Consider the following 25,618-nt stretch of genomic DNA (forward strand, 5'->3'; position numbering starts at 1 on the left):
CCCATAAATGAAGCAAGCCTCGATACGTGCATCGCGGAAATGACCCCTCAATTACTCAATACCCCTCAATTATTATTTTTCTGCATTTGGGTCTTAATTCTGCAACCTCTGACATTATCTATGCTTGGGCAGCTGTGTGTCTGACAATCAGGGAGGTGGCATGAATGTGGTTGTAAACAGGAAACAATAAAATAAAACAAAAATGCTATGCATGCAGAAAGAAAGGTCTTTTATGTGTTCATGTCTTTAAAGGACGATAAAGAAAAACACATGATAAGAAAAAGAGGAAGTGGTGTTCGTGTGTATAGTACACAAATTTGACAGAAAGTAGATAACAGCCAAACTTGATGTAACCACAGCACAGATGAACATGAGCATCTCCACTTCTGCCTCTGTTCACTAAGACTTAACCAACGCCTCAGCTCTAACATCAGTTCAACATTTCAGGTACGAAACTTTGTCTTGGTCAGATTTCTCAATTTTTATTCCTCCATTAAGACAAATACTTGCTACCGTTACTGTAGGGTTTATAAACAGTGAGTTTTCCTGCCTTGTTCACCTGTTCAAAATAATCTTCCTCTCTATGGTATATCAGAACAATGATGCTCACCGTGAGCCTAAACTAACCAAAGAAGGCATTGTGTTTTGTTTCTTTGATTGAAGTCCGGTACACATTTAATTGACAGTAAGTTAAAAAGAAAAAATAGAAAGATATGAAAATTTTCACTGTAGTTTAACGGAGACCACAAGTCTCTGCTAGAAGATTTTGAGGGAAGAAAAAAAAACACTTTGTCGGTACATTCGCTCAGTCACTAATATATTGTTACATTGAGGATAGATGTCCAAAAATAATTTATTCACTGAAAAATATTTGTGGACACTACATCTTTCCTTCCTCAAAACTGTAACAAAATCCATGGAAAATGACAACTGAGAAAATGTCATCAGTTTGCCAAAGAACACGAGAAGCGCGTTACTGGACTTTATAAGATTGAACTAATATTTTTGGCAAAGTGTGGTAGAGGGGTTTGTGTATCATAAGGATCCAGGAGCTATGTTCTCAGGCCCAGTTGGGTCCCTTTAGGGCAGGGGTGTCCAAACTTTTTTCACCGAGGGCCACATACATAAAAATATAGGAGGGGCTGGGCCACTTACTAGAAATTAGGTATATAGTCTAAACTTTAGTGTATTAAAGTTAGAAAAATCAATTAAAAGTGGTCAAATATGTTATATTGTTGAATATAATTAAAGACAAAACTTTAAATATATTCAACAATATTTAAGTTATTAGGCTTAGCAACACACCTATTAACGTTCATTTGAAACAGTTATCAACATTAACAGACTGAACTGGACTTAATAACAGGAGTGCATATAATTTTAGTAAATTATTCTGGTGAGTGTCATCTGCACTGGGTATGTAAATCGGGGCATCCAGCTGCGGTGCTGATCCGATGCCACTTGTGCCACAAATAGGAAGAATGTCACTTGATCAAAGAGCAAATCTGCATCAGATGACATCAACTGACTTTGTGTGTGCGCTGTGCACAGCGGTGTGTAGTCTGTGTGTTAACAAAAAAACGCATATAAGAAAGTGGTGCACAAAAAGCAGGGTAGTGACAGAATTGATGCGCGTGATTGATATTTAAAGCATGTGTACCTGCACATGCATGCTTATTAACCCACAGGTACTGTGGAATATATTTTTTACTCACCTAAAGTGGGAACGGCATTGCACTCAGTTGGAGCACTGATGCTGCGCTGTGGACCGAAGGATGGCTGGTTGGTCTGGAGTAAACTTAGTGGTTGAGATGCGAAGGACCTCTTGGAGATCGCTCATTTTGGTTCTTTGCTCACATATGTATGTTGAGCCAAATAGACTGATATTTTTTTTTTTGAGTGGCATCATTTAAGTCCCACTTTGTGAATTGAGTCTGACAGCTTCAAAAATATCCATACCCGTTGTTGTGCCTTTTAGACTCTTAAGATCGAGCAGCTCCTCTGAAACTCCAAAGTTCTCATCCACTCCCCACAAAAAAATTAGCAGCTGTCCGATGTCTGTGGCATCAGTGCTCTCATCACATGCAATGGAGTAAAAATCCTGCACTTTTTCCGGACACATTATTTAGGCAACTTTAATGTGGCAGTATTTTATGAGGTCTCCATCTCAAAAAGGCTTGCCATGTCTTGCGATGAGTTGGGCGACTTCAATGCTGGCTATTGTAGCCTTTTCCTGGACCTTTGAGCACGAAAAAAAAAAACTGTTGCTGACCCTGCAGGATAGCTACCATTTGCTTTACTTTCTGCTCTCGCTCAGCACCAGTGTAGGATGCATAGGCCTGATGTTTGATTTCATAATGACGTCGTACATTGTACACTTTTCATAACCGCCACAGTTTCAGTGCAGATCAAACAGACACACTTCCCCTTGAATTCTTTGAAGAAATATTCACTCTCCTACCATGTCTGAAATTTTCTGCACTCACTTTCTACCTTTCGCTTCTTTGGTTCTGCCATGTTTAGTAACTTGAGGTAAATTTCTTCTGTGATTGTCCTTTTTGATGGAGCAACTGCCTTGATCAACAGTAGCTCCCCCTGGTGTTAAAACTAGGAAATGCAATACACTCAAGCAAAAGCTGAAGTGGGGGCCATATTCTATTTTATAAAATTTCTTGTGGGCCTATTAAATATGGGCCGTAGTTTGGAAACCCCTGCTATAGGGTCTCCCAAGGCAAATTAGTCATGGATGTTGAGGATGTTTCTCTATCTCTCTTAGCCCATAGGATCCAGCCTATTGGCTAACCTAAAAGAGCTGCACACATCTGTCTTCCTGTTAGGCACAGGAAAGGCTGTTAGAGGTTTTCTTCACCGTGGTTTAAAGATATGATCAATGCAGAGAGAGGCACTCAAGCAACGCAGCAAAGTTGCATGTTTCTTTTGTGCATAGTTTTTTTTGTGTCTGTCTTAAAGGTGCCATTTTTAATTTTTTCTGTTCTGTTTCTGTTTTTTTCCTTCTCAGGCACACAATGTGTCCCAATGCCTCGCTGCTCACCGACACTCTCAAACCTGAGGATGACCAGGCAACTACGGTGGGCATCAATTCCATAGTGCACAATATCACCATCGTCCTCTTAATGCTCACCGTTGTGCTCGGAATCACAGGGAACTCCATGGTGATCTGGGTGGCTGGCTTCAAACTTAAGGTGGATATAAAGTATATAATATGTTTCAAATACCTTCTGAGCTTGCCATTTATCTTTTTAACAAAAGCTCTGTGAAAACAACAACAACAACAACTTGAGGTTAATATCTTGGCTAAAGAGATTTGGCATGCAGACTGGAGCAGCCAGGGATCAAACCTCCTACTTTTTGATCCAAGCCTGCCCTTATCTTTCAGGTTTATGTATCAAAAGTACTTGTTTAGGGCTAAGAATGGACCAAAATACATCCTTTTGCAGTACAAATTAACAAGTTGACTAACTTAGGATGATCTTCATTAACTAAGTTGAAGATGTTTCCTGTCTCATCCGAGAAGCTTATAAAAGAAACAGCTTTTAGAGGTGCTGCAACAAGTACCGACAGGGACTAGAAAGAGAGAGCACATTTGTCCCATACAGACTTCACTTCATTGGCTCCCTGTTAAATCAAGAACCTGGTATAAAATCCTTCTTCTTGAATACAAGATCTTGAATAATCATCAAATCTTGTATAATCTCTATTTTCGAGATTGGCTTATATCAGAACTTGATCAGGTTACTCTGGATCCTCCTTTGCTTCACAGGAAGCCTCCACGCTTAGTCTGGCTGTCCTATCTTCCTCACATCACCTGCAACTGGTCTTGGCAAATGGCCGCACCTCCCTTAGCTTACTTCTGTCAGAGATTTCTTCCTGTTAAATGGGAGTTTTTCCATCCCACTGTCCTCATGTGCTTGCTTACGTCATCCACTTTCAGTGACATGTAGTCAGGATTTTGGAGAACTACATGGAAGCATGTGTGGGGTGGATGAAAACCCCTCTCATCCCTCTGAGTGGAATCGTGTTCGCAGAGCATGAATCTGCTGTAGCCTTCGCAAAGTGACGCTCTGGTGTGCAATGGCTTCTTTGTGGTTGAGTTCTAAATGCGCAGATATTTGAACTGACACACACCAAATGTAACTTCATATGTGGTAATAATACCTAAACCTGTAAAATTATCTTATCTGCTTGTGGTTATATCTTTTTTAACACACTGCTTTTGACATAAATAAATTGGCATAGATAACATCCCAGTCAGGTTACTTGCTTCTTCCATTTTTTCTATTTTTTTCTTCCTCTTATCTCTTTTCCATCTTTTATTTTCTTCTGCCTCAACAGCTGACGGTCACCAATGTGTGGCTGGTGAATTTGGCGATAGCAGACCTGATCTTCTGCTTCACACGAATCTTCTCTCTCACTCGGCTGTTCTTGTCAGACCACTGGCCTTTTGGCCTCTTCCTCTGTAAGTTCACCGGCTTCTTCAAATACACCAACATGTTCTGCTCTGTGTTCCTGCTGGCTGTGATCAGTCTGGATCGAATGGTCTGCATCTGGTGGCCAGTCTTCACAAAGCGCCGACGCACCCTGTCGGCAGCGAGGGTGGTGGCAGTCTGCGTCTGGATTGCAGCGATCGTCTTCAGCATTCCCTACTTCATCCATCGCCAAATGTACATGGACAACAACAACCTGACTAAATGTTCTGTGGACCCGAAAGAGAAGGCAGAGGGGTACAACAGCACCAAAGTTGCTCTCTACTCCATCCGCTTCCTGTGTGGCTTCATATTTCCTTTTATGGTCATTCTAATCTGTTATACCTTGGCTGGGGTGGGAATCCGACGCACCCGTCTGTCAGGGAAGTCCCGCCCTCTGCGTGTAATAGCATGTTTGGTCATTGCCTTCTTCCTGTGCTGGGCACCTTATCACTGCCTCCAACTTGTGAGAATGATCAATGGTGATAATGATGTGATGAAAATCTGGTTTACTGTAGCACAGAGCATTGCCTATTTTAACAGCTGTGTGAACCCACTGCTGTACTTTTGCATGGGGCTAAAAATGAGGGATAGGTTTAAAAACGGTCTGATGGGAGTTTATACGAGGGCTCTGACAGATTATACAGGTGGCCAAATTACTCCGTGCACTGATCAGTCTTTGGATTGAAGCTCTGTGTTTACAACAATCTTGTAAAAGCAGAAAGGAGTTTGACAGCAGTGGGTGCAAAGTTTTTTTTGAGTAATTGTGATGCTCGGAAGATTACGTGTCCATTTTTTAGTTTTTAACAAATGTAAACTGGAGTGCAGACACTTTGATCTGTCTGTTACTACACAGGAAATCAAATTATTATTATTTTTATTACTTTCATTGTATTGTGAAGAAGGCACAAAGATCGTAAATGTTGCTCAAAAAATGTACATATGTATATAATATGTTATAGATCTTGATTTTTTTCTTTAACATAGTAGACCATTTTTTAAATGCCTTCAAATTTATGAAAGAGTATTATTCTTTGATATCTATTGTCCATCAATGCAACTTGTAATCTCTATGACTGTTGGAACAATTTACTCAAACAATATCTAAAAATCAAATAAATTATGTATATGTATATATTCGTGTCTCTGTGTGTGTGGTTTCAAAGTTTGTCTCATAACCATCTGACGCCTGACATGCAGTTTTTATGTTATTTGGGGCCGTTACTACTGAAACGTTTCCACACACACTACTGAAAACCAAGGCGTTTCAGGTGAACAGGACAGTGACCAAAGACAAACTAGCATATTTCAAAATGCAGATAAGTGCTAAGGCCTAAGCCTCAGCAGATACCATCAGAACTCTGTTGAATCCAACAGCTATGGGGCAGCAACCTGTTGCAGCTACAAGTGTGGATGTGCTGGATAGTCATCACTGATCAATGGCCATGAGCACCATTCACACAGAGTTGGGGAATCGCTACAATCAGAAATGACGGATTTATGTGACTGAGGACATCATTTCCTGTTTGATTGCAGAAACCACACTTTTACTCAACAGCTCTTTTCTTTTGAAATGCTACTGTTTTTGCCTCCACTCGTAAAATCTCTGGTAAAGAGATTTATGTTCAAATGTGCCACGTCCCCATTGTCTGTGTTCAACATTTTCATCTTTATATTATTCTTGTGACTTGAGCTAATCCTGCAGGATCTAACAGCCATCTATGTGTGTGAGTGACAAACGGGCAAGTGATATAAATGTGTTTCTGTGTAAACTAAAGTGACATAACGCTATGCAAAAACCAGGACAAAGTCAGAGACAGTGAAAAAAGGAAGCTGTGTGCGTGTGAGTGACATAACAGAAACTAACGGTAATAAAGCTATAGTTCCCATGACAGACATCGTTAGATTGCATTTTCACTTCTTCCTCTTATCACTAAGACTGAAGCAGCTCACCACAGCTCTGTGAGAGCAGTTTAATATTTCAGGTAAGAAAATAATTCTGGGTTAGATTTCTCTTATCAGATTGTTGTTTGATATTTGGACTGTGGTCAGGTGATGGGATTTGATTTTTGTGCCATTCATGGTTTTGTCCACTACACCGGAATGCGAATAACAAAATATTTTCACAGAACTTACAAAGGATTCCCTCTTTGATTGCAGAAACCACATTTTAACTTAACAGCTCTTTTCCTTTGAGCTGCTACTGTTTTTGTTTATAACATATTAACTTTCTGAACAAATCTTGTTTTTACCAACATCAGTGTTGTTAACATCTTTATGTTATCTTTTTGGCTCTTTGGGGGAATTTTATGTCATTTAGGACTACTGTAGAACATTATTTACTCCTTTAAGCTCTCACAGCAAGAGTTTTTTTAAAAAAAAAATCTTGCATTAACCTCCAAACATGTAGGAAGTGTCATGAAAAAAGAATTCCTAAATCTTTGGAAACTTTAGTAGCTGAAAGGACTGATATTTAATTTCCAACTCCTATGAAGACTGGAGAAGAATGTTTTCAACTACAAATAATCCATCAGTCAGGGTTGAACCTTGAAAGAGGCTGTACTTTTTTTTTTTTACAATGCTTACAAGTAATCGATGTGCAATTGTGAGCAGTGTAAGGAGCACCCATATGTAGGGCAAGAAGTCCCCTCATATGAAGCAAAGTAGAAGCCGGTCACAGACAGCTGGCTGGTGTGAGGTGTGGACGAATGCAGACAACGAAGGTGGGACTAAACTTAGCAAAAAGTGAGCCTTTATTGTGGCTGATGAGAAACATAAATGAAATGAGTAAACCAGCTAGATGAGAACTAACATAAAAACTTAAACTGGGAAGAACTAAATGCATGGAATCTGAAATACTTGGAGGCATGGAGACACATAGAAAACTGTGCCGGACAAACACAGGGAAACTCGCACAATATATAAACTTGAGGGTGACGAGGGAACACATGGGAGCACAGCTGGGACAGTAGACATAATGACATCGCAAAGTAACACAGAACACACTGAACACGGGATGAAAGACTGTCAAAATAAAACAGGTAATATACTGGGAGGAAGACTAAAACACACAGGTTTGACACTGGGACCTGGGGGAGAACAAACATGAGGACAAACAGACTGAGAAGATGGAGAGGGTGAGAGAACAAGATGGGCTGGGGAGAAAACACATGGATGCACATGACAGACAGGAGAGACATGGTAGTGGGTGGCTGTGGCTCAGGTGGTAGAGCAGATCAGCTACTGATTGGAAGGTTGGTGGTTTGATCCTTGGCTTCCCCAGTCTGCATGCCAAATATCCTTGGGCAAGATACTAACCCCAAGTTGCCCTCTGATGCATTCATCAGAGTATGAATGTGTGTGAATGTAGATTAGTTTGCACTTGAGTTTAGAAGTGCTCGTATGAGTGGGTGTGAATGAGGCATGTTGTATACAGCGCTTTGAGTACTCCGGGAGAGTAGAAAAGTGCTATATGAGAATCAGTCAATTTACCATGGTGTGAAACACAAGGATGGGAACAGAAAAGGGAGACGAGATACAGAGGGAGGGAGCAAGAGATGTGAAGTAAGGCACAAACATGACTGAGGACACATAAACAAAGGAAGAGACAGACTCTCACAGGAAACACAGGGATGATAGAGAAAGAAGGGGAAATTAACACAATAAAACATAAACTAGGCATACAAGAAAACTTTGCTTCCAGTTAAGTTGGTTCTATGTTTCTGACTGTAAAATTGGAACTTAACCCATCTTTAAAATGCAAAAAGTCACAAAAACTGCTGGGTGCTTCCTGTTAAGTCATGAGAGACATGCTGAGTAACTGGTTTTTCTTCTGTTCTGTCGTTTTCAGCCACACAATGTTTCCCAATGCCTCTCTTCCCACGCACATACTCACCTTTTCTAAGGATGACCAGGAAACTAAGGTGGTGAGTGCTGGCTTGGTGAATGTCAGCATCATCCTGTACACGCTCACTGTTGTGCTTGGCATCACAGGAAACTCCATAGTGATCTGGGTTGCTGGATTCAAGCTTAAGGTAGATATAAAGTGTAGAATATGTTTGAAATACCTTCTGAGATCGTCAGTAATCTGTTTAACAAAAGCTCGCTGAAAAAAAATCAGATTTATTCTGCACCCCATTTTACAACTCCCCACAAAGCAGCTTCAGCAAAGACAGTAAATATACTCTGCAGTAGCAAACTGTGACCTTCAGTCAAGTAAAGGTGACAGCCACGATTTTTGTTACCTGTGCAAAACATGTGCAGAAAAACTGTAACCAGGATACTTTATATCAATATTTCCCAACCTTTTCGAGCCACGCACATATTTCACATTGGAAACATCACACGGCACACCACTAAACAAATAGCGGAATTGGCTCAGTTTGTCCCCAATATACCTTTTTTGCTTTCTTCTTCACTACTCATGCTAGGGCCTTCATCTGGATTGGAATTTTCTCCAGGAGCCAGGATAGATTGACTGCTTTTCTTTTCAAATATTTATCTATTGCTACTATGCGCTGGTCGTTTCACAACATGACTATCATGTAATTCCTTCTTTGTCATCTTCTGTTTTACTGGCAGTTGGCAACCCGTTTAATTAGAGTATATACTTTTACTGCCCTCTAGTGGAAAAGAATGTAATTGTTCTGCCCATTACTCACACCAAATGCTTAGAGTACTAATCAGGTGGAACCAGATAATCTTCCATGGCAGACTTGATCATTTCTCAGGGCACACCTATGTGTCACATCACAGTGTTTGGGGAACACTGCTTTGTAATATAGGGCTGGGGTTGGCAAAGGGCACGTGTGCCACAGCTGGCACACAAAGGGTTAACCGATGGCACGACCATAGCTGGACTGGTAGTGCCATCGGGCATGGGCCAATGGTGATTTTTAATTTTTACGGGCCTATGGTTTTTGTTTTGTATGTTTGTTTGTTTGTTTGTTTTGTTTGGGGGGGGGGGCTGTAACTGTATAAAAATAACTCAGTTGTTTGGTGGTGGCTACGGCGGAGCTTCCACAGAGGCCAGCAGGTGGATGAGGGAAAGGGGAGGCAGGAGGAGGAGAGTCCCGAGGCGGCCGCCGGTCCTAGTGTCAGGTGAACTGAACTTCAGGTAAGAAGTTATGACCTGCAGTCTATCTGGGTCAGATATAAACCAAGTTTAGGTGGAGTTTATTTTTGTTGTGCTGACTTTTTACAGGCAGCACGGTGGCACGGTGGTTAGCACTGTTGCCGCACAGCAAGAAAGTCCTGAGTTCAATTCCACCATCAGGCCGGGGTCTTTCTGTGTGGAGTTTGCATGTTCTTCCCGTGTCTGCGTGGGTTCCCTCCGGGTACTCCGGCTTCCTCCCACCGTCCAAAGACATGCAGTTTGTGGGGATAGGTTAATTGGATAATCCAAATTGCCACTAGGTGTGAATGTGAATGTGAGTGTGAATGGTTGTCTGTCCTTGTGTGTTAGCCCTGCGACAGACTGGCGACCTGTCCAGGGTGTACCCCGCCTCTCGCCCTATGACAGCTGGGATTGGCTCCAGCACCCCCCGCGACCCTGAAAAGGATAAGCGGTAGCGAATGGATGGATGGATGGATGGACTTTTTACAGTCAGTTACAATAACTCGTACTGTGAAGCTAGCATGACGGAGTTTCTATACAGCTGGGTGGGTGCTATGATGTTACTGATAGTGAACTTTATTTTATTCATAAGGTTCATTAGTAGAGTTGCCAAACATCATGTAAAAAACAGAATCGTCCCGTATTCAGAGAAAATATTAAACGTTTTGTATTGAGCAGAAAAGAAACACAGTTCGTACTTAAGCAACAATGGAAAAAAGACACAAAGCTGGAGTCATCCTGTCTTTACGGTACACAGCTGCCTCTTCTTCTCTCATTCTCTCCCCTCTCTCTCCTGTTGCTACTTCAATCATGAAACTGATCAATGATCAGCTGATCGGCTTTTCTCTCTTGTTTGTTTATCGCCCACTTTGCACCAGGAATAGGAAACCAGCGGATTTCGCGCTAAACAACAGCAGCACGTTTAAGCTTGATCAGCTGTTGTTAGAATTTATTTAATATTAATTTCTAGTATCAGCTGATGTTTGCTGGAGCCACAGCTGTGAAAGCTGCTGGTCATGATGTCGGTTTGGATGAGAGGGAAACATGAAGATGAAACCAGGAGATGTCCTTACTGAATCATCAGAGCTGAACAGGTGATGGAGAAACAGGTTTACCTTTTAGGTGACATGAATGAGTTGAAGGGAAGTTATGAACTGTTTCTGAGAGACAAATAACACCAGGATCCTTTTTTAGGTAGCTGACAGCTGGTAACTGTGCAGGGGCGGGTCTAGCAAAGTTTTGCCAGGGGGCCAGGTTGGGCATTAACTGGGAGAGGGGGGAACAAAGAAATACTTTTCTTTCTTACTCTCATTTAAAATGTCTAGTTTTTAATAGATAATTATCTGAATCTTACGACCAACGTTTTTATCTGATGTAAAATGTATAGAAATCATACATATACCAACAAGACAGTGTACGTGACTGTCACAACAGCGTTCATTTTCATTCAAAGGCTTTCTGGTTTTTCCTATAATACCTGGTGGGCTGGTCTCTAGTCAAAATGCTTGGGCCGATTTTCTGTCCCAGTCCAACCCTTGGCATGGCATGGAGTGAATTAATCTGAGAGGGTGCAATAAAAAATATATTCAGGAACTGTCCGCTCAGCGCAGCATCAGCACCGCGGAAGTACATGCCTACATCCATAGACTCGAGACAGAATTCACAATGCATTTTCAGGACTTTCAGGTCTATGGACCAATGTTTTCTTTTCTGATCAAACCAGAAAAGTTTAATGAGCAGCTGGATTTGTCTGGCATTAACTGGCTGCACACAGAGGATATCAAAATGCAGCTGATTGAACTGAAAAGCTTGACTCTGTGAGGGTCAAAATTTGCAGAACTATGAACTCAGCTGGAATCCATAGCTGTGCGTGTTCATGGAGCTGCATTTTCACCTGCTGGACATCACTACCTGACAGGTTTAACTGTCTTCAGAACATTGCGGATGCCTTATTGACAGTATTTTTCATTGGTATGAGGAGACCATAAATTTGCATTTGCATGTTCTGTTGTACAGTTCTTGTTATGGATAAAAAGTTTTGGTTTTTTGTTTCCAAATAGCTGATAACTATTTGCTTATAGCTGCCAACATCTGCGAACAAATATTATTCTTTAAAGTTGTTCTATATAGTGTTTAACTGTTAATATAGACCATTATTACATTTATTGCTAATGCAATCATATGGTACATTAACTTCTGAGGAAATTTTAGTTGGCACTCATCATCAGAAAGGTTGTCGACCCCTGATAAATTGTACGGTAAAGACCGTACAATAATAGAGAGAAAACCCTGACAGTCAGATGTCTGGACACAAAGACTATAATTGGGGATGAGGGGAAAGAGAAGTGAAGGGAGGAAGGAGATAGGATAGCATGAGAGAGAGCCAGAGTTTAAAGCAGTGAGAAACTCTAGGCCTCGAGGGCCGCTGTCCTGCAGCTTTTAGATGTCATCCTGTTTCAAAACACCTGTATCAAATGATTAGTTCATTACCAGGCCTCTGGAGAACTTAAAGATCATGTGTTTATGTGTTTTTAATGTTTTCAATGGCTTTTAACATAAAGAAATCTCCACAGATAACATCCCAGTCTGGTTACTTGCATCTAGCAAATGTGAGCTTCTGTTTTTCTTCCTCTTGTCTCTTTTCCATAGTATTTTTTTTCTTCTTCCTCAACAGCTGACGGTCACCAATGTGTGGTTGGTGAATTTGGCGATAGCGGACCTGATCTTCTGCTTCACACGAATCTTCTCTCTCACTAAGCTGTTCTTGTCAGACCACTGGCCTTTTGGCCTCTTCCTCTGTAAGTTCAACGGCTTCTTCAAATACACCAATATGTTCTGCTCTGTGTTCCTGCTGGCTGTGATCAGTCTGGATCGAATGGTCTGCATCTGGTGGCCAGTCTTCACAAGGCACCGACGCACCCTGTTGGCAGCGAGGGTGGTGGCGGTCTGCGTCTGGATTGCAGCGATCCTCTTCAGCATTCCCTACTTCATCCATCGACAAACTTACATAGACAACAACAACCTGACTAAATGTTCTGTGGACTCGATTGAGAAGGCAGAAGGGTACAACAGCACCAAAGTTGCTCTCTACTCCATCCGCTTCCTGTGTGGCTTCATATTTCCTTTTATGGTCATTCTAATCTGTTATACCTTGGCTGGGGTGGGAATCCGACGCACCCATCTGTCAGGGAAGTCCCGCCCTCTGCGTGTAATAGCATGTTTGGTCATTGCCTTCTTCCTGTGCTGGGCACCTTATCACTGCCTCTTAATGGTGAAGATGGTGGACAACAATATTGCACTGTTGAAAATATTGTACCCTGTAGCAATGGGCATTGCCTACTTTAACAGCTGTGTAAACCCGCTGCTGTATTTTTGCATGGGTCTAAAAATGAGTGAGGGATTTAGACAAGGTCTAATGAAAATTTATAGAAGGGCTCTGTCAGATGATATGGATGTCCATATTACTCAGTGCACTGAACATTCTTTGAACTGAAGCTCTGGGTTGAAACACAGCACTGTTTCTGTGCCAAAAAAAAGAGTCTGACAGCAGTGGGTGTAGCTAATCTTTGTGTTTCTCTGATTTATCCTAAAGCTCAGAAGAATAAATTTCCATGTTTTGATCAGTCTGTTGTAATTTCTCAACGCAAACCATTGTAATGCAATTAAAATGAAAATGCTTTACAAGGCACTAAGATTAATATACTTAATCTTATATATAGTTACTGTAACAAAAAACACACACACACACACATATATATATATATATATATATATATATATATATATATATATATATATATATATGTGTGTGTGTGTGTGTGTGTGTGTGTGTGTGTGTGTGACGTTACTTTGCTTTCTGTTGAATGCACACACTGCCTGTGTATGAAGTAGGGACTACAATTTATAAATGCAATGAGTGCATACAAATTATTTGTTTAAATATTAATAACACAAATTAATAACAGTCTACACCATTAGACTGTTAACGGATACAATTCTCCTGGATCAATGCTTAACTCTCCCTTGAGTGCCTGAAAATACATTTTAACAGCTTTACCTGACAGTGAAAGTCAGGGTTAGACTTGATATATCGTATGCATTTTGGTGCTTGAGGCATTAACAATAAGGGAACTATACAAATAATGACTGTGTAAGCTGCATACTTGAGTTTAAGGTTGGACTCCTGATTTTCAATAATGTGTTTAAAACCAAATTCAGTTTTCCTATAGAACCAGACAGTAACAGTCTTTATAACATCTCATACTTAAATTTACAGGGCTGTGTCTATAGGTGCCTGTAGGTGAAAGACTTCCTTTTTGTAGGATTCACCATTATTATCCTCTGCATGCACACCTGGGACAGGAATCTGTTCCAGGAAGCATAATCAACGTACTTCAACTCCAAAATAAGTAACTCCGAATTATCAGCTCCAGAACTGATCAGAGTTTGTTCCGTCCTGTTCACCCTGGGTGAAGCACATGCATGAGTAGAGAAAAAATGACATCATCAGTGAAGCTCAGACACACACACAATTCACCATGGCAATCAGACAGAAAGAAACAACAACAACAAAACATTGGACTCATTTCACCCCAATTTAACGGGATGTTCTGCTGTGTGTGTATGGTGAGTAGGGATGGGTATTGATAAGATTTTCACGATTCCGATTCCATTTTCGATTCTGTTTAACGATTCGATTCTTTATCGATTCTCTTATCGATTCTTTTTAAAAAAGGAGAACACTAAGGTCGATTAGCTTAGAACTTTGTTTTATATCTTCTCTTTGAACAAGATAGAAATTTAGGAGTAACATGGCCTTACAAACCCAGCAGTGAGATCTTAAGAGATCCAGCCTACGGCTCTTCAATGTGGTGTCACAGGGACCCCGGGGAAAAAAATTGTAAATGTAAAATAATAAAATAAATATTCTTCTGTAGCAATAACAAAGTATAACATAAATTATTCTGTAGCAATTACACAAGAATATCCAGTAATGTCCCTGCCTACAATTAAACACATTCACTTACCGAAAATCGGGGGCATCTGCTGTGGCAAATGGGTGCAAGCCTTTGACCACAAACTTAGTCACTGCTCGGTAACATTAGTCTATCCTGGCTTGAAAGGAGACGCTACCGGTAGACTGCAGCGAGAACTGCCAGCGAGCGCCAGCCAGACTCTGTCTCTCTCATCATGGTCACCTAAACGCACAGTAATGGCAGTAATGGCAGATAAGGCAGATCGCGCTACCATAATATGCACTGTTAGTTGATTATTTACCTGCCGCATTAACGGGAGAGGACGTGCAAACGTTACCGCTGCTGCTGGGTTGAGATTCACGAGTCCGGAGCGGAATTAAAAACACGACATTCATTTAAGGGCATCGCGTGTTTTGTGAGCAAATGCTTTTGCATATTCGTAGTGTTTCCTCCCTTAAATGAAGTATCTACTTTGCAAGTATTGCAAGTTGCCCTGTTGTCATCCATTCTTGTAAAGTATAACCAAACTTTTTAGCGTTTGAGAAACTGCCAGGTAAATGACGCTCCGCAACGTGGTGACGTCATTCAGGGCGACTGGAATCGATAAGGGAATCGTTTGCAAAAATGGCAAACAATTCCAAGGAATTGAAACAGTGGGAACCGGTTCTCAACAAGAACCGGTTTTCGATACCCATCCCTAATGGTGAGTATAGTGCCAACTCCAGCTGCCTTAAGGTGCTTTATATTATTAGGCAGTTACCCTACACTGATACAGAGAAAGTCCCAATAATCAGATAAATCCCACTATGAGCAAGCATTTTGTGACAGTGGGCAGGAATAAAACTCTCTTTTAACAGGAAGAAACTTCTGGCAGCACCAGACTCAGGGAGAGGCGGCCATCTGCCACGACCAGTTGGAGATAAGGTGTGGAAAATGGGACAAAAGACACGCTGTGGAAGAGAGCCAGAGGTTATTAACAACTATTAAGGCATGGGTTTAAATGGGTAAGAACATTTTTCTACTCTCATTTTGGTTTTCCTTGTTTTGATATATTAAGCAAGACTATAAGAAAGACTGTATGAAAAAATGGTTTTAGAGTTTTATTTAGCTAACAGAAAGAAGGCAGATGTTTGCAGAAGTTTCTAGTGCCTTCAGCATAGTCTAGTTGCTGAAGGCATTGCTGGAGTCAGTCACCTCCCAGGACTTTAGTTTCTGCTTAAAATATGATTATTTTCTATGCACATACTGATGACATTCCCTATTGAGCCTTCTGCCAAAACAGAACCCCTTCCATCCCTTCCATCTGTAAGTAGGCCACTCAGTCCTGAGATTTCACCTACAAAAATCTCACTCTTCAACAGAGCGGATGAAAATGGGCGGATGGAAGGATGAATCAACTTTCCATTGCTGGATGCCAATTAAGGCCTTGTTTCTTGGAAACAGCTGTGAACAGTTTATAACAGAAAACAATTCTGCAATTGAATATAAACAACTTTTTCACACTTCTGGTCTTATGCTTAATTGGTGTGTGAATCTATGTCTGAGATAAAATGGGAGGGAAATGTGGGTATGGTTGTGTGAGGAAAAAAAAACCCAACTATATTCAGAATGGAAGATTAAGCCAGACACATGACGTGAAAAAAGAGGAAATGGAGGGTGTGTTAATGTGTCTGGGAGTGTGTATTCACATGTGTGAGAGCCATGACACAAACTATGTAACAGCCAAACTTGAAGTAACTACAGGACAGACAAACAAATACATCCTCACTTCTGCCTCTGACTACTAAGAGTGAAGCTGCTCACTTTAGCTCAATATTTTAGGTAAGAAATTCAATTTTTCTTTCTTGGTTAGATCTCTCAGATGATACTTAAATTCTTATTTTTTTAATTCGTGTTTTTGCATTTTTGTTTTTCCTGCCTGTTTAAATGTAATATTAGGTTTTTCTGCTTAATAGAGAGCTTTGGTTATGTATAGTTGATTGAAAATCTTTGGAAAAGAGCTTATGATGAATTGAATTGTTTACATGCAGTTTTTTAAAAAAAGAAATCAAGAAATATTTAGAAACCACATCAGATCTCCCACAATGGGAGAAAATCCAACTCAATATCTATACTGATATCGACTAGGTAATGTGTTAGGAATGAACACATTCAAATGAATGCTATATTATTTGATGGAAATGAAAGTTATTAACCTAAACAAACAGGATGTCTTTGTGAGAATTTAATTTGCCTTTCCAAAGGAAAGTTTTACGAACCTTAACATGGATAAAGAAATGAAACTAGAATTTCTTCTAAAGCAGCTGACCTGTGGTCTTGTAGGCATCTAAAGTGTAAATAAACATGTGCATCAAAGCATGATGGGGCCAACTGTAATAACAACTTTTTACCAAACTAACAAATACTAAAACCCAGACAGTTTTCCATATATAATGAATTTCTTTGTAGTTAGTGTTCAAAATTTGTTCATCTCGCTCAAATCTTTCATGTTCAACTACATTATGGGTTAAAACTTTAGGGTCAAAATACCCAAAACAGCACATTAAGTTATAGCCTGATACATTTTTTGGCAACAGGCAAAAATATAGTGATAAAGAAAACCATATGTCATCATATGTCCTGACGCCTCAACAGAGTGAAAGTAGTTACCACTAACCTGTGGAGGAATTGAAAAATCTATTTTTTTCCTAAAAGCAGGGAATAGCTTGTGTTACAAGTGTGAGTACAGGCTGGATTTGTCACAGTCTGGCTGAGGCAGACCTGAGAAGGAATGACTGAAAACACACGGACTAAATACACACAGAAGGCTAATGAGGGAACTGGGAACACATGGGGAAAACAGCTGACACACATGAACATAACGATGTCACAAGGGGAGAGTAAAACTAAAAACACTGAACATAGGAACACAGGACCCCTTCAAAATAAAACAGGAAACATAATGAGACGCAGACATGAGAACATGAACTTGACAACATAAGACACACAGACATGAAACACATGAAGGGCAAGGGAGACTTAACGGGTTGAAAACACAAGGGAAAACTAATAAGCAAATGAACTTAGATAACCTAAATAACTTAAACATAACATAAACATCAGAATAAACCAAAACTCCAAAACGCTAGGTCAAAAGACCCAGGATCATGACAGGATTCTATTATGTATCTGCACTGATTAATGAACAAGAACAAGATCAGGCCTCTTTACAGATCAGGGTGACAGTTTTATGTTATTAACAGCTTTTAATCTAATATCTTCTGCATAGCAGAAATTAGATTATTGTTAAGTTATATAAACTAGTATATTTAAGCTGTTAAACCTTAGTGAGTTGTTGCCAGAGTCACATGTATTCAAAGATTAAGGTCTAAGGAAATGATCTCATCACAAATACCACTTGTTACTTGTTTTTAAGCTTTTGACTCTGTAACATGAGCTTTATCAGATGATGAAATTTGCTTAATGTCATAATCTTTTTTCAGACCTGATCCATTTTCATAACATACTTCCTGTTTCGATAAGTTTAACCATTTCCCACACACTTTAAAATACAACAAAACCTTCAGCCAACAGTTGGTCAAGAATTACACTCCTATGCATACATATATGCATATATAATTTATACACACTTATATATACTATATTTTGTATGTTTGGATGAATATTTCTTAGCACTGCAAAACCTGTTTATTACCCCCATAAGTGGTGCCACATTTGCACATTTGTAAGGATAATGCATTTATGGGTTGAGCAGTAGAGCTGAGTGTGTCGGCTGCGACCATAAAAAACTTGTCAAATCTTTTTTGCCAAACAGCTTATTCTGTCATTGAGTCGTGTTTATTGGATTGGATTATTGAAGTCTAATGAAATAAAACATATTGGAAATGTAACAGCTTATTCATTTAAGAAACAGCAGCCTTAGTAGCATGTGGAAGAACCATACACAGCCAAAACAAGTCAAGTTGTTTTAAAATTGCCTTGTAACCATTTCACAGACTAATCGGCAGCAACAATTGCTTCTCTAAGATCACTGCTGTGTATGTCCTCCTATGGAAGCAGTAAGACTAACACTCAGTCTCTGACTCACTGCTTCTGCATCTTGGTTTTTGTTAGATAAATAATGATGTCATTTTTTTTGTTCATTTGAGCTGTGCACCCATTTGAAGACCCACTGGTTATTTCTATTGTAACTTGATATATAAAGCTACATAATTTTCTTTACAATGGCTGTAAAAGTAATATATATCTCATTGTGAGCAGCGTGACAAAGACCTAAATAGATGAAGATAGCAGCCAATGTGAATCAAAGCAAATGCCTTAGCTGGCCAAAGAAAAATCATCTAGGGAGTCAGTGAGTATGATAATATACAGCGGCGTGTGAGGTAATCTTATGACTTCCTATTCACTGTCTGGAAGATCAGGAGTTACATGATGAGTAATATTTTGTTCTTTTTCTGTTCTCTCTTTTACAGCCACACAATGTTTTCCAATGTCTCTCTGCCCAATCAGATGCTCAAGTTTTCAAAGGAGAACCAGACAACTATGATGGGCATCAATGCCATAGCGGACTATGTCACCATTATCTTATATGCACTGACCGTTGTGCTCGGCATCACAGGGAACTCTATAGTGATCTGGGTGGCTGGATTCAAACTTAAGGTAGATATAAAGTGAAACATGTATTTCAAATACCTTCTGAGGTTTTAAGTATCTCTGTGAAATTCTCATATTTAGTTTGTACAATATTTTATAGGCAAGAGTTTTCGAGACAGCTTCAGCAAATATGTTTTTGTTTTTTTTTTTTAATGTTACATATCAGTGCATGAATGCAACCAGTATACTGTTAAAAAAAATACTCAATGGCAGATTTATCATTCACCTCTTAGTGAAATATTTCCTTTTGCGTGCCAAAATGCAGAGGTGGCAAAAGAACATACATCCATCACTTAAGTAGAAGTACAAATATTTGAGTTTGTCTGAAAATCTTAATACTTTATTAAAGATAAGAAGCAAAAATATAACATGTGCATAAATATTTACAGCCTTTGAGGTCAGGTGCATCCTGTTTCCACTGATCAGCTGTCAGATTTAAGTCCCAGACTGACAGTGCATGTCAGAGCGCAAACCAAGACAGGAAGTCCAGGGAATTATACCCGACCTGAAGTTTCCCAAAAGTATCTGAAGGAGTCTCAGACCATGAAACACAAAATGATCAGGTTCTCTGAAAAGAAAGATTGAACTCACTGGGCTGAATGCCAAGCCTCATGTCTGTAATAAACCGGGCACTGCTCATCATGATGTACAGAGACATCCTTGCTAATAACCTGCTCAACAGCGACTGGACCTCAGACACGAGTGAAAGGTCATCTTCCAAGAGAACAAGACCCTAAACATACAGCCAAGATAACTAAGGAGTGGCTTCGGTACCACTCTGTAAATGTCCTTGAGTGATTTCTTGATAAATAAACCCACTAACCCTGGGCTTAAATAACTCCAAATAACCCTCTTTTTTCTTCTCTTTTGTTAATGAACCCCTTCTGTAATTGTTTCTAGTCATATCAGCATATAAGGAAATCCAGCTGTTAATAAACTTCTTATATCCATTGATTTGGTGTGATTAAACTTATTTTTGACCAATTAAGACTTAATAAGTTAAAGCACTGATTATGACTGTACAAGTTGAAACACAGTGTGTTGGGTCTCAATGTGCACAGTGTGGCTAAATTTAATAAGTACATCCTCATCAGCCTTTGGCCTTATCAGCCCAATGAGTGATCATTATCAGTCAATATCTGTCTCACCTCTTCCTCCTACTGAGAGCTGGTCACCCTTTCAGAGGTAGTAATGGATGGTGTGTTTGCAAGTTAAAATAGGAACACAAATCCCCACAATTCACAGCTAAGTGAATTGCTAATTCACTTAGCAATTGCCTTGTGATACAATTTGCCAACAGAGTCTTCTCATGTATTTTTTCACATAAACACTAGATGTTTATTGATGCTACTGATAATAACAACCTACTGAGTTTGATACAAGATTAAGATGAAGGCCAAATAGTGATATTTTAAAATTGCTAATATCGCTGATAATATCACAATCTGGTGACTTGCTTCATATAAATACATTTTTTTCTTCCATTCTTCTCTTGTCCATCTCGTTTTATTTTCTCCTCCTTAAAGCTGAGTGTCACCAACGTGTGGCTGGTGAATCTGGCGATAGCAGACCTGATCTTCTGCTTCACACGAGTCTCCTCCCTCATTCAGATGCTCTTCTTCGACCACTGGCCTTTTGGCCTTTTTCTCTGCAAGTTCAACGGCTTCTTCAAATACACCAACATGTTCTGCTCTGTCTTCCTGCTGGCTGTGATTAGTCTGGATCGAGTGCTCTGCATCTGGCAGCCTGTCCTCACAAAGCGTCGTCGCACCCTGTTGGCAGCGAGGGTGGTGGCAATCTGCGTCTGGATCCCAGCGATCCTCTTCAGCATTCCCTACTTCATTCATCGCCAAATGTACATGGACAACAACAACCTGACTAAATGTTCTGTGGACCCGAAAGAGAAGGCAGAGGGGTACAACAGCACCAAAGTAGCTCTCTACTCCATCCGCTTCCTTTGTGGCTTCATGTTTCCCTTCACAATCATTCTGATCTGCTACACCTTGGCTGGGGTGGGAATCCGACGCACCCGCCTCTCAGGAAAGTCCCGCCCTCTGCGTATACTAGCCTGTTTGGTGATTGCCTTTTTCCTGTGCTGGGCACCTTACCACTGCCTCTTACTGGTGAAGATGGTGGACAATGAAAATGCAGTGGTGAAAATCTGGTACCCTGTAGCAAAAGGTGTTGCTTACTTTAACAGCTGTGTGAACCCGCTATTGTACTTCTGCATGGGTCTAAAAGCGAGAGAGGGTTTCAGGCAGAGTGTAATGAGAGTTTATAAAAGAGCTCTGACAGATGAAATGGATGGTCAGATGACTCAGTCCACTGATCGCTCTTTGGATTAAAGCTTTGGTTTGAAACACAACACTGTTTTAGTGGCAGGAAAAAGTGGGTGTAGCTAAAGTTTAAATTTTCCCCCAATGATCCTAAAGCTAAAAAAAATGCATATCTTTATATAAACCATTAGTATAGCAGTGAAATGGCAATAGCAAAGTCGTTATTATAATGTAACTTGTAATCTGTAGCTTTTCATTGCAGTTTATGTGAAGCAAGAATTAGTAGGTATGACTGTGAAAAGGTGTTTTCTTTCATTCTGTGCTCAGTGAAGAAAATATATATTTGGCACACTGGAGTGAAACACCGTTTTGTGACCCTTCTTCTAGAGTGTCTGCAGCTCCAGGGGGATTGCTCCAGGCTTCTCTTGTTTTAAAAGCTAGAGGCTTTTAATTGTCATTTTATTTTTTTTCTGTGACTCTTTAAAAGCCATTTAGCATCAGAGCACTTTCACTGAACAGTGCCTATCTATCTATCTATCTATCTATCTATCTATCTATCTATCTATCTATCTATCTATCTATCTATCTATCTATCTATCTATCTATCTATCTATCTATCTATCTATCTATCTATCTATCTATCTATCTATCTATCTATCTATCTATCTATCTATCTATCTATCTATCTATCTATGTGTATATTTAGTAAAATTTTAAAATTCAAAGTGTTTTTAAAGGCAAATATTTTTAATTCAAATGTAATACAGTAGTACTGCATTAAAGGAGTGATATTGTTTTTAAAGTAATGTTAATGGTTTAGTAAATAACAACATTTAACACTTATACCTATTAAATAAAATTATTTTATGTGAAATAGATTAAATCACCAGTTTGTACTTGATTTTATATACACTATAATGTACTGTAACTGAAATAATGATTTTCTCAATGATTAAAAAAATAGAGAAAAACTAAATCTAGTTATTTTATATGTGGAAATATCATTTTAATGATGAATGTCTCTTAAATATACAAGTTTTTTTGGGTTTTTTTGCAAAGATACACATCACATTAGAATTGAATGTGTAAACTCATTAACTACTTACAAAAATTTTGGACTTTTAATGGGTGATATTTCATTTGGGTACATTAAATATAGATTATATCAGCGGTCCCCAACCCTTTTTTGCACCACAGACATGTCTATCATTATGTCCAACAATATTTTCACGGACCGGCATTTAAGGTGTTGCAGATAAATACAACAAAATAAAACCTGTACCAGTACCAAAAAAAGAAGATTTATTTATAACACATGGGATAAGACCCAGGGACACAGAGTTAACGCTAAAACCGTTTAAAAGAAAACATAATGTCAAAAACCAATAAAAACTCTGAAAACCATAAATTTCACAGCCGAGCCTCAACTCTCACGGCCTGGTACCAAACGACTCATGGACCGATACCCGTCCGTGGCCTGGGAGTTTGGGGCCGCTGGATTACATATACAAGACTGTTCTGTACATAATGAAATGCAGCTTATAGCAGTGCAATCAATGCAATTTAAACTAGATTATTTGTATTACAACTATAATACAAATGTATTTTTAAATAAGTGATTTTAAATTAATTTCCATTACTTTTGTTTTTCTGGTGCTCCATCTATTTGAATATTATTATTTTTTAAACCTTCAGTCTTTCAAAGCAGACAGAACACACAGTCTGACGCCAGGCCGAGCAGTGACACACATTATCTACCCCTTATAGTAAGCAGATAACTTCCATTGAGATCTGTTTCGGCAATTATCCTCCCGGACACTCTGTAAGGCTGGACCCACCCAACATCAGAAAGACAGCTCTGTCTTCAGGCCACAGCACATAGCAGGCTCTGGTTAATATCACCACACCATGATTATCTCTTCATCATGGCACCCGTGTATAACAAGGGCCAAAATGTGATGGACAGACAGCGAGGTCAGAGCATCTTCAAAATCACAGCTCTTGTGGGATGTTCTGGTCTGCAATGTTCAGTATCTATGGTATCTATGGTTCAGTATCTAACTTTGGTATTGTCTTTGATTGATTGATTAATTGATTGATTTTTATAAAATAGCCAGTAACAAGGAAAAAGTTGGTGGAAGGAAAATGAACCATTTATACTTTGAACGGGGTGAAGGAGGACAAACAAGAACAGCCAATGTAAATGCAAACTTTCAAATCAGACATGAGAACATTCTAAAATTGTTGCAAAAAGAACAATAGTAAATTCTAAGGAAAAAGACTATTCACTAGTGATGTGATGCACTGTGCCAGGATTTAATCCAGGAAATCCTTTATCAAGTACATATCATAGCTAGGTTCTTTAAGGATGAGTGACATCGGTCGTGATGTGTGAAGCCTCGCTGTTTCAGAATGTGGTTTGAGTGTTGATGTGATTCACGAATATTCATAAGCACCATGGATTACCCCCCAAAACTGCATGTTAGTGTTCATGTTGGAGTTTTCCCAGTGACATGAGGAGGTTGTTTTCATGGAGCCTGCTGAAAGGAGAAGCATTTCCTCCTGTGTGGCAACACTTTGAGCTATTATACGTAATATTCCTGTAAATAATGAAACATGTTACTGTAGTTTTGGTCAAAGTCAACACCAGCTTTGTTGTCAAAGACTAGTCATACACAGGAAATTGAAATTGCAATACTCCCACAAACACAAACATCATCATGATTATTCCCATGATGACACTGTTGTAAGAAAACCAAGAAGCTGTAAGAAGTAGTTGAAAGATTTTGACCAGCAGGGGGGGTCTGTGTACACATGAAGCTTTTGGAAATGAACCTGTTTTTAACCAGTTGGATGGAAAGCTTCAAGGCCATCACTACCATATCTATACTTACCAAACATACTTGAGCTTTGATCTGTCATATCTAGTCCAAAAATCATCAGACACACTGACTACTAAAAAAAACCCTAAATGGTAGTTTGTATGCCTGTGTGTGTGAGTGTGTGTTTGTGACAGTAGCAGTAAATTTTAAAATAAAAACAAAACACAGATTGAATTAAGTAATTAGTTAAATGTGTCAACTAATTAAAACTGGAAATAGAAATAACTTCTAAAATGTTTTAAATGAAATGAATTGACATTTAAATAATGATAGATATATTTGATTATTAATTAATTACAATTTTATTTAATTAACGACACATTTAATTAATTATTTAATTAACTCATTTTGGCACTCGGGACATTTCATACATGCTCACCATGGGATGGAGGTTACAAATTTAATGTTGTTTGCCATTTCCTCAGATATCTCTGACAAACATGCATCCATGAGTCACACGGTGATGGAGATGGAGGAAGAAACTGTATTAATAGCTTCGGAGAGGAAGACTTTTTTTGGGGCCTTTTTCCTTCAAAGTAAATATTTAAATCTATATTAGTGATGTCTGTATGGACATAGATGTAAACTTTATTTTGAGTGGTTGGACATGCAACCACAAGGTGGTGGGGTTTTCTTCTTTTTACTGTGTGTGGCTAAAGAAACTGTACTGTCCCTGCACTCCCACGTTTATTTGCAATTTGACTCCAGTAGCCTTACGTCTCTCAACAGCAGAAAAAACCTTTTTTCTCAGTCATTGGGGATCTTTTCTTTTGAAGTGCTACTGTATTTCTTTCTACTGGTAAGACTTCAGTTTTCAATTTATGACATAACACCGCCCTGAACACTAACTAACTTCTAACTTCTTTAGCTTTGTGAAGGTTTCTACCACCACAGTTCATTTTGATGTGATCATGAAGTAATGATCTTTTAATTTTCATTATAGACTCTTTTTTCATAATTAGCAAAAAAATCGTTAAACAATTATTTACTCCTTTAAAATATCACAGCCAGAGCTTTTTTATCTCAAAATCACTTCCAAGTATGTGTGTGTGGTGCTTAAAATCATATCATGTTATATGTTATATTATATGGGGAGTAACACGAAGAATGTTATCATTTTCATATTGAGACAAGGTGTGTACATCTTAAAATTAATAATAGTAATAAAACCAAAAAACTAATCTCAATACCTCGCCATGAATGGTTAATTACATTTTTATGTAAGTAAGTG

The 25,618-nt window shown here is 39.2% G+C and overlaps 3 protein-coding genes across 5 annotated transcripts; all 3 read left to right on the plus strand.

Annotated features, from left to right (window-relative positions):
* The first annotated feature begins 367 nt into the window (after positions 1–367).
* On the plus strand, positions 368–5,471 carry LOC146548650 (formyl peptide receptor 2-like). 3 transcript variants are annotated; one of them, XM_085262306.1, is made up of 3 exons: positions 368–447; positions 3,020–3,203; positions 4,354–5,471. In XM_085262306.1, the coding sequence occupies exons 2-3, from the start codon at positions 3,027–3,029 to the stop codon at positions 5,170–5,172; spliced, it is 996 nt and encodes a 331-aa protein (XP_085118432.1). In that variant the 5' UTR covers positions 368–447; positions 3,020–3,026; the 3' UTR covers positions 5,173–5,471. The 3 variants fall into 3 exon arrangements, with proteins under 3 accessions (XP_085118432.1, XP_085118433.1, XP_085118434.1); XM_085262308.1 differs by lacking the exon at positions 368–447 and having other exon boundaries at positions 3,025–3,089; positions 3,163–3,203; XM_085262307.1 differs by lacking the exon at positions 368–447 and having other exon boundaries at positions 2,662–3,203.
* Positions 5,472–6,401: 930 nt separating this feature from the next.
* LOC146548651 (C3a anaphylatoxin chemotactic receptor-like) lies at positions 6,402–13,235 on the plus strand. The gene is made up of 3 exons (XM_085262198.1): positions 6,402–6,469; positions 8,335–8,518; positions 12,275–13,235. The coding sequence occupies exons 2-3, from the start codon at positions 8,342–8,344 to the stop codon at positions 13,091–13,093; spliced, it is 996 nt and encodes a 331-aa protein (XP_085118324.1). The 5' UTR covers positions 6,402–6,469; positions 8,335–8,341; the 3' UTR covers positions 13,094–13,235.
* Positions 13,236–16,165: 2,930 nt separating this feature from the next.
* LOC146548652 (N-formyl peptide receptor 1-like) lies at positions 16,166–22,162 on the plus strand. The gene is made up of 4 exons (XM_085262291.1): positions 16,166–16,397; positions 18,837–18,958; positions 19,049–19,235; positions 20,756–22,162. Exons 3-4 carry the CDS (start codon positions 19,056–19,058, stop codon positions 21,572–21,574), a joined length of 999 nt encoding a protein of 332 aa, XP_085118417.1. The 5' UTR covers positions 16,166–16,397; positions 18,837–18,958; positions 19,049–19,055; the 3' UTR covers positions 21,575–22,162.
* Positions 22,163–25,618: the final 3,456 nt, after the last annotated feature.

The sequence above is a fragment of the Mchenga conophoros genome, linkage group LG22, assembly GCF_057382185.1.
Source record: "Mchenga conophoros isolate Kocher_MC1m ecotype Shallow Benthic linkage group LG22, M_conophoros_male_GT1.1, whole genome shotgun sequence".
In the NCBI taxonomy this organism is placed as follows: Eukaryota; Metazoa; Chordata; class Actinopteri; order Cichliformes; family Cichlidae; genus Mchenga; species Mchenga conophoros.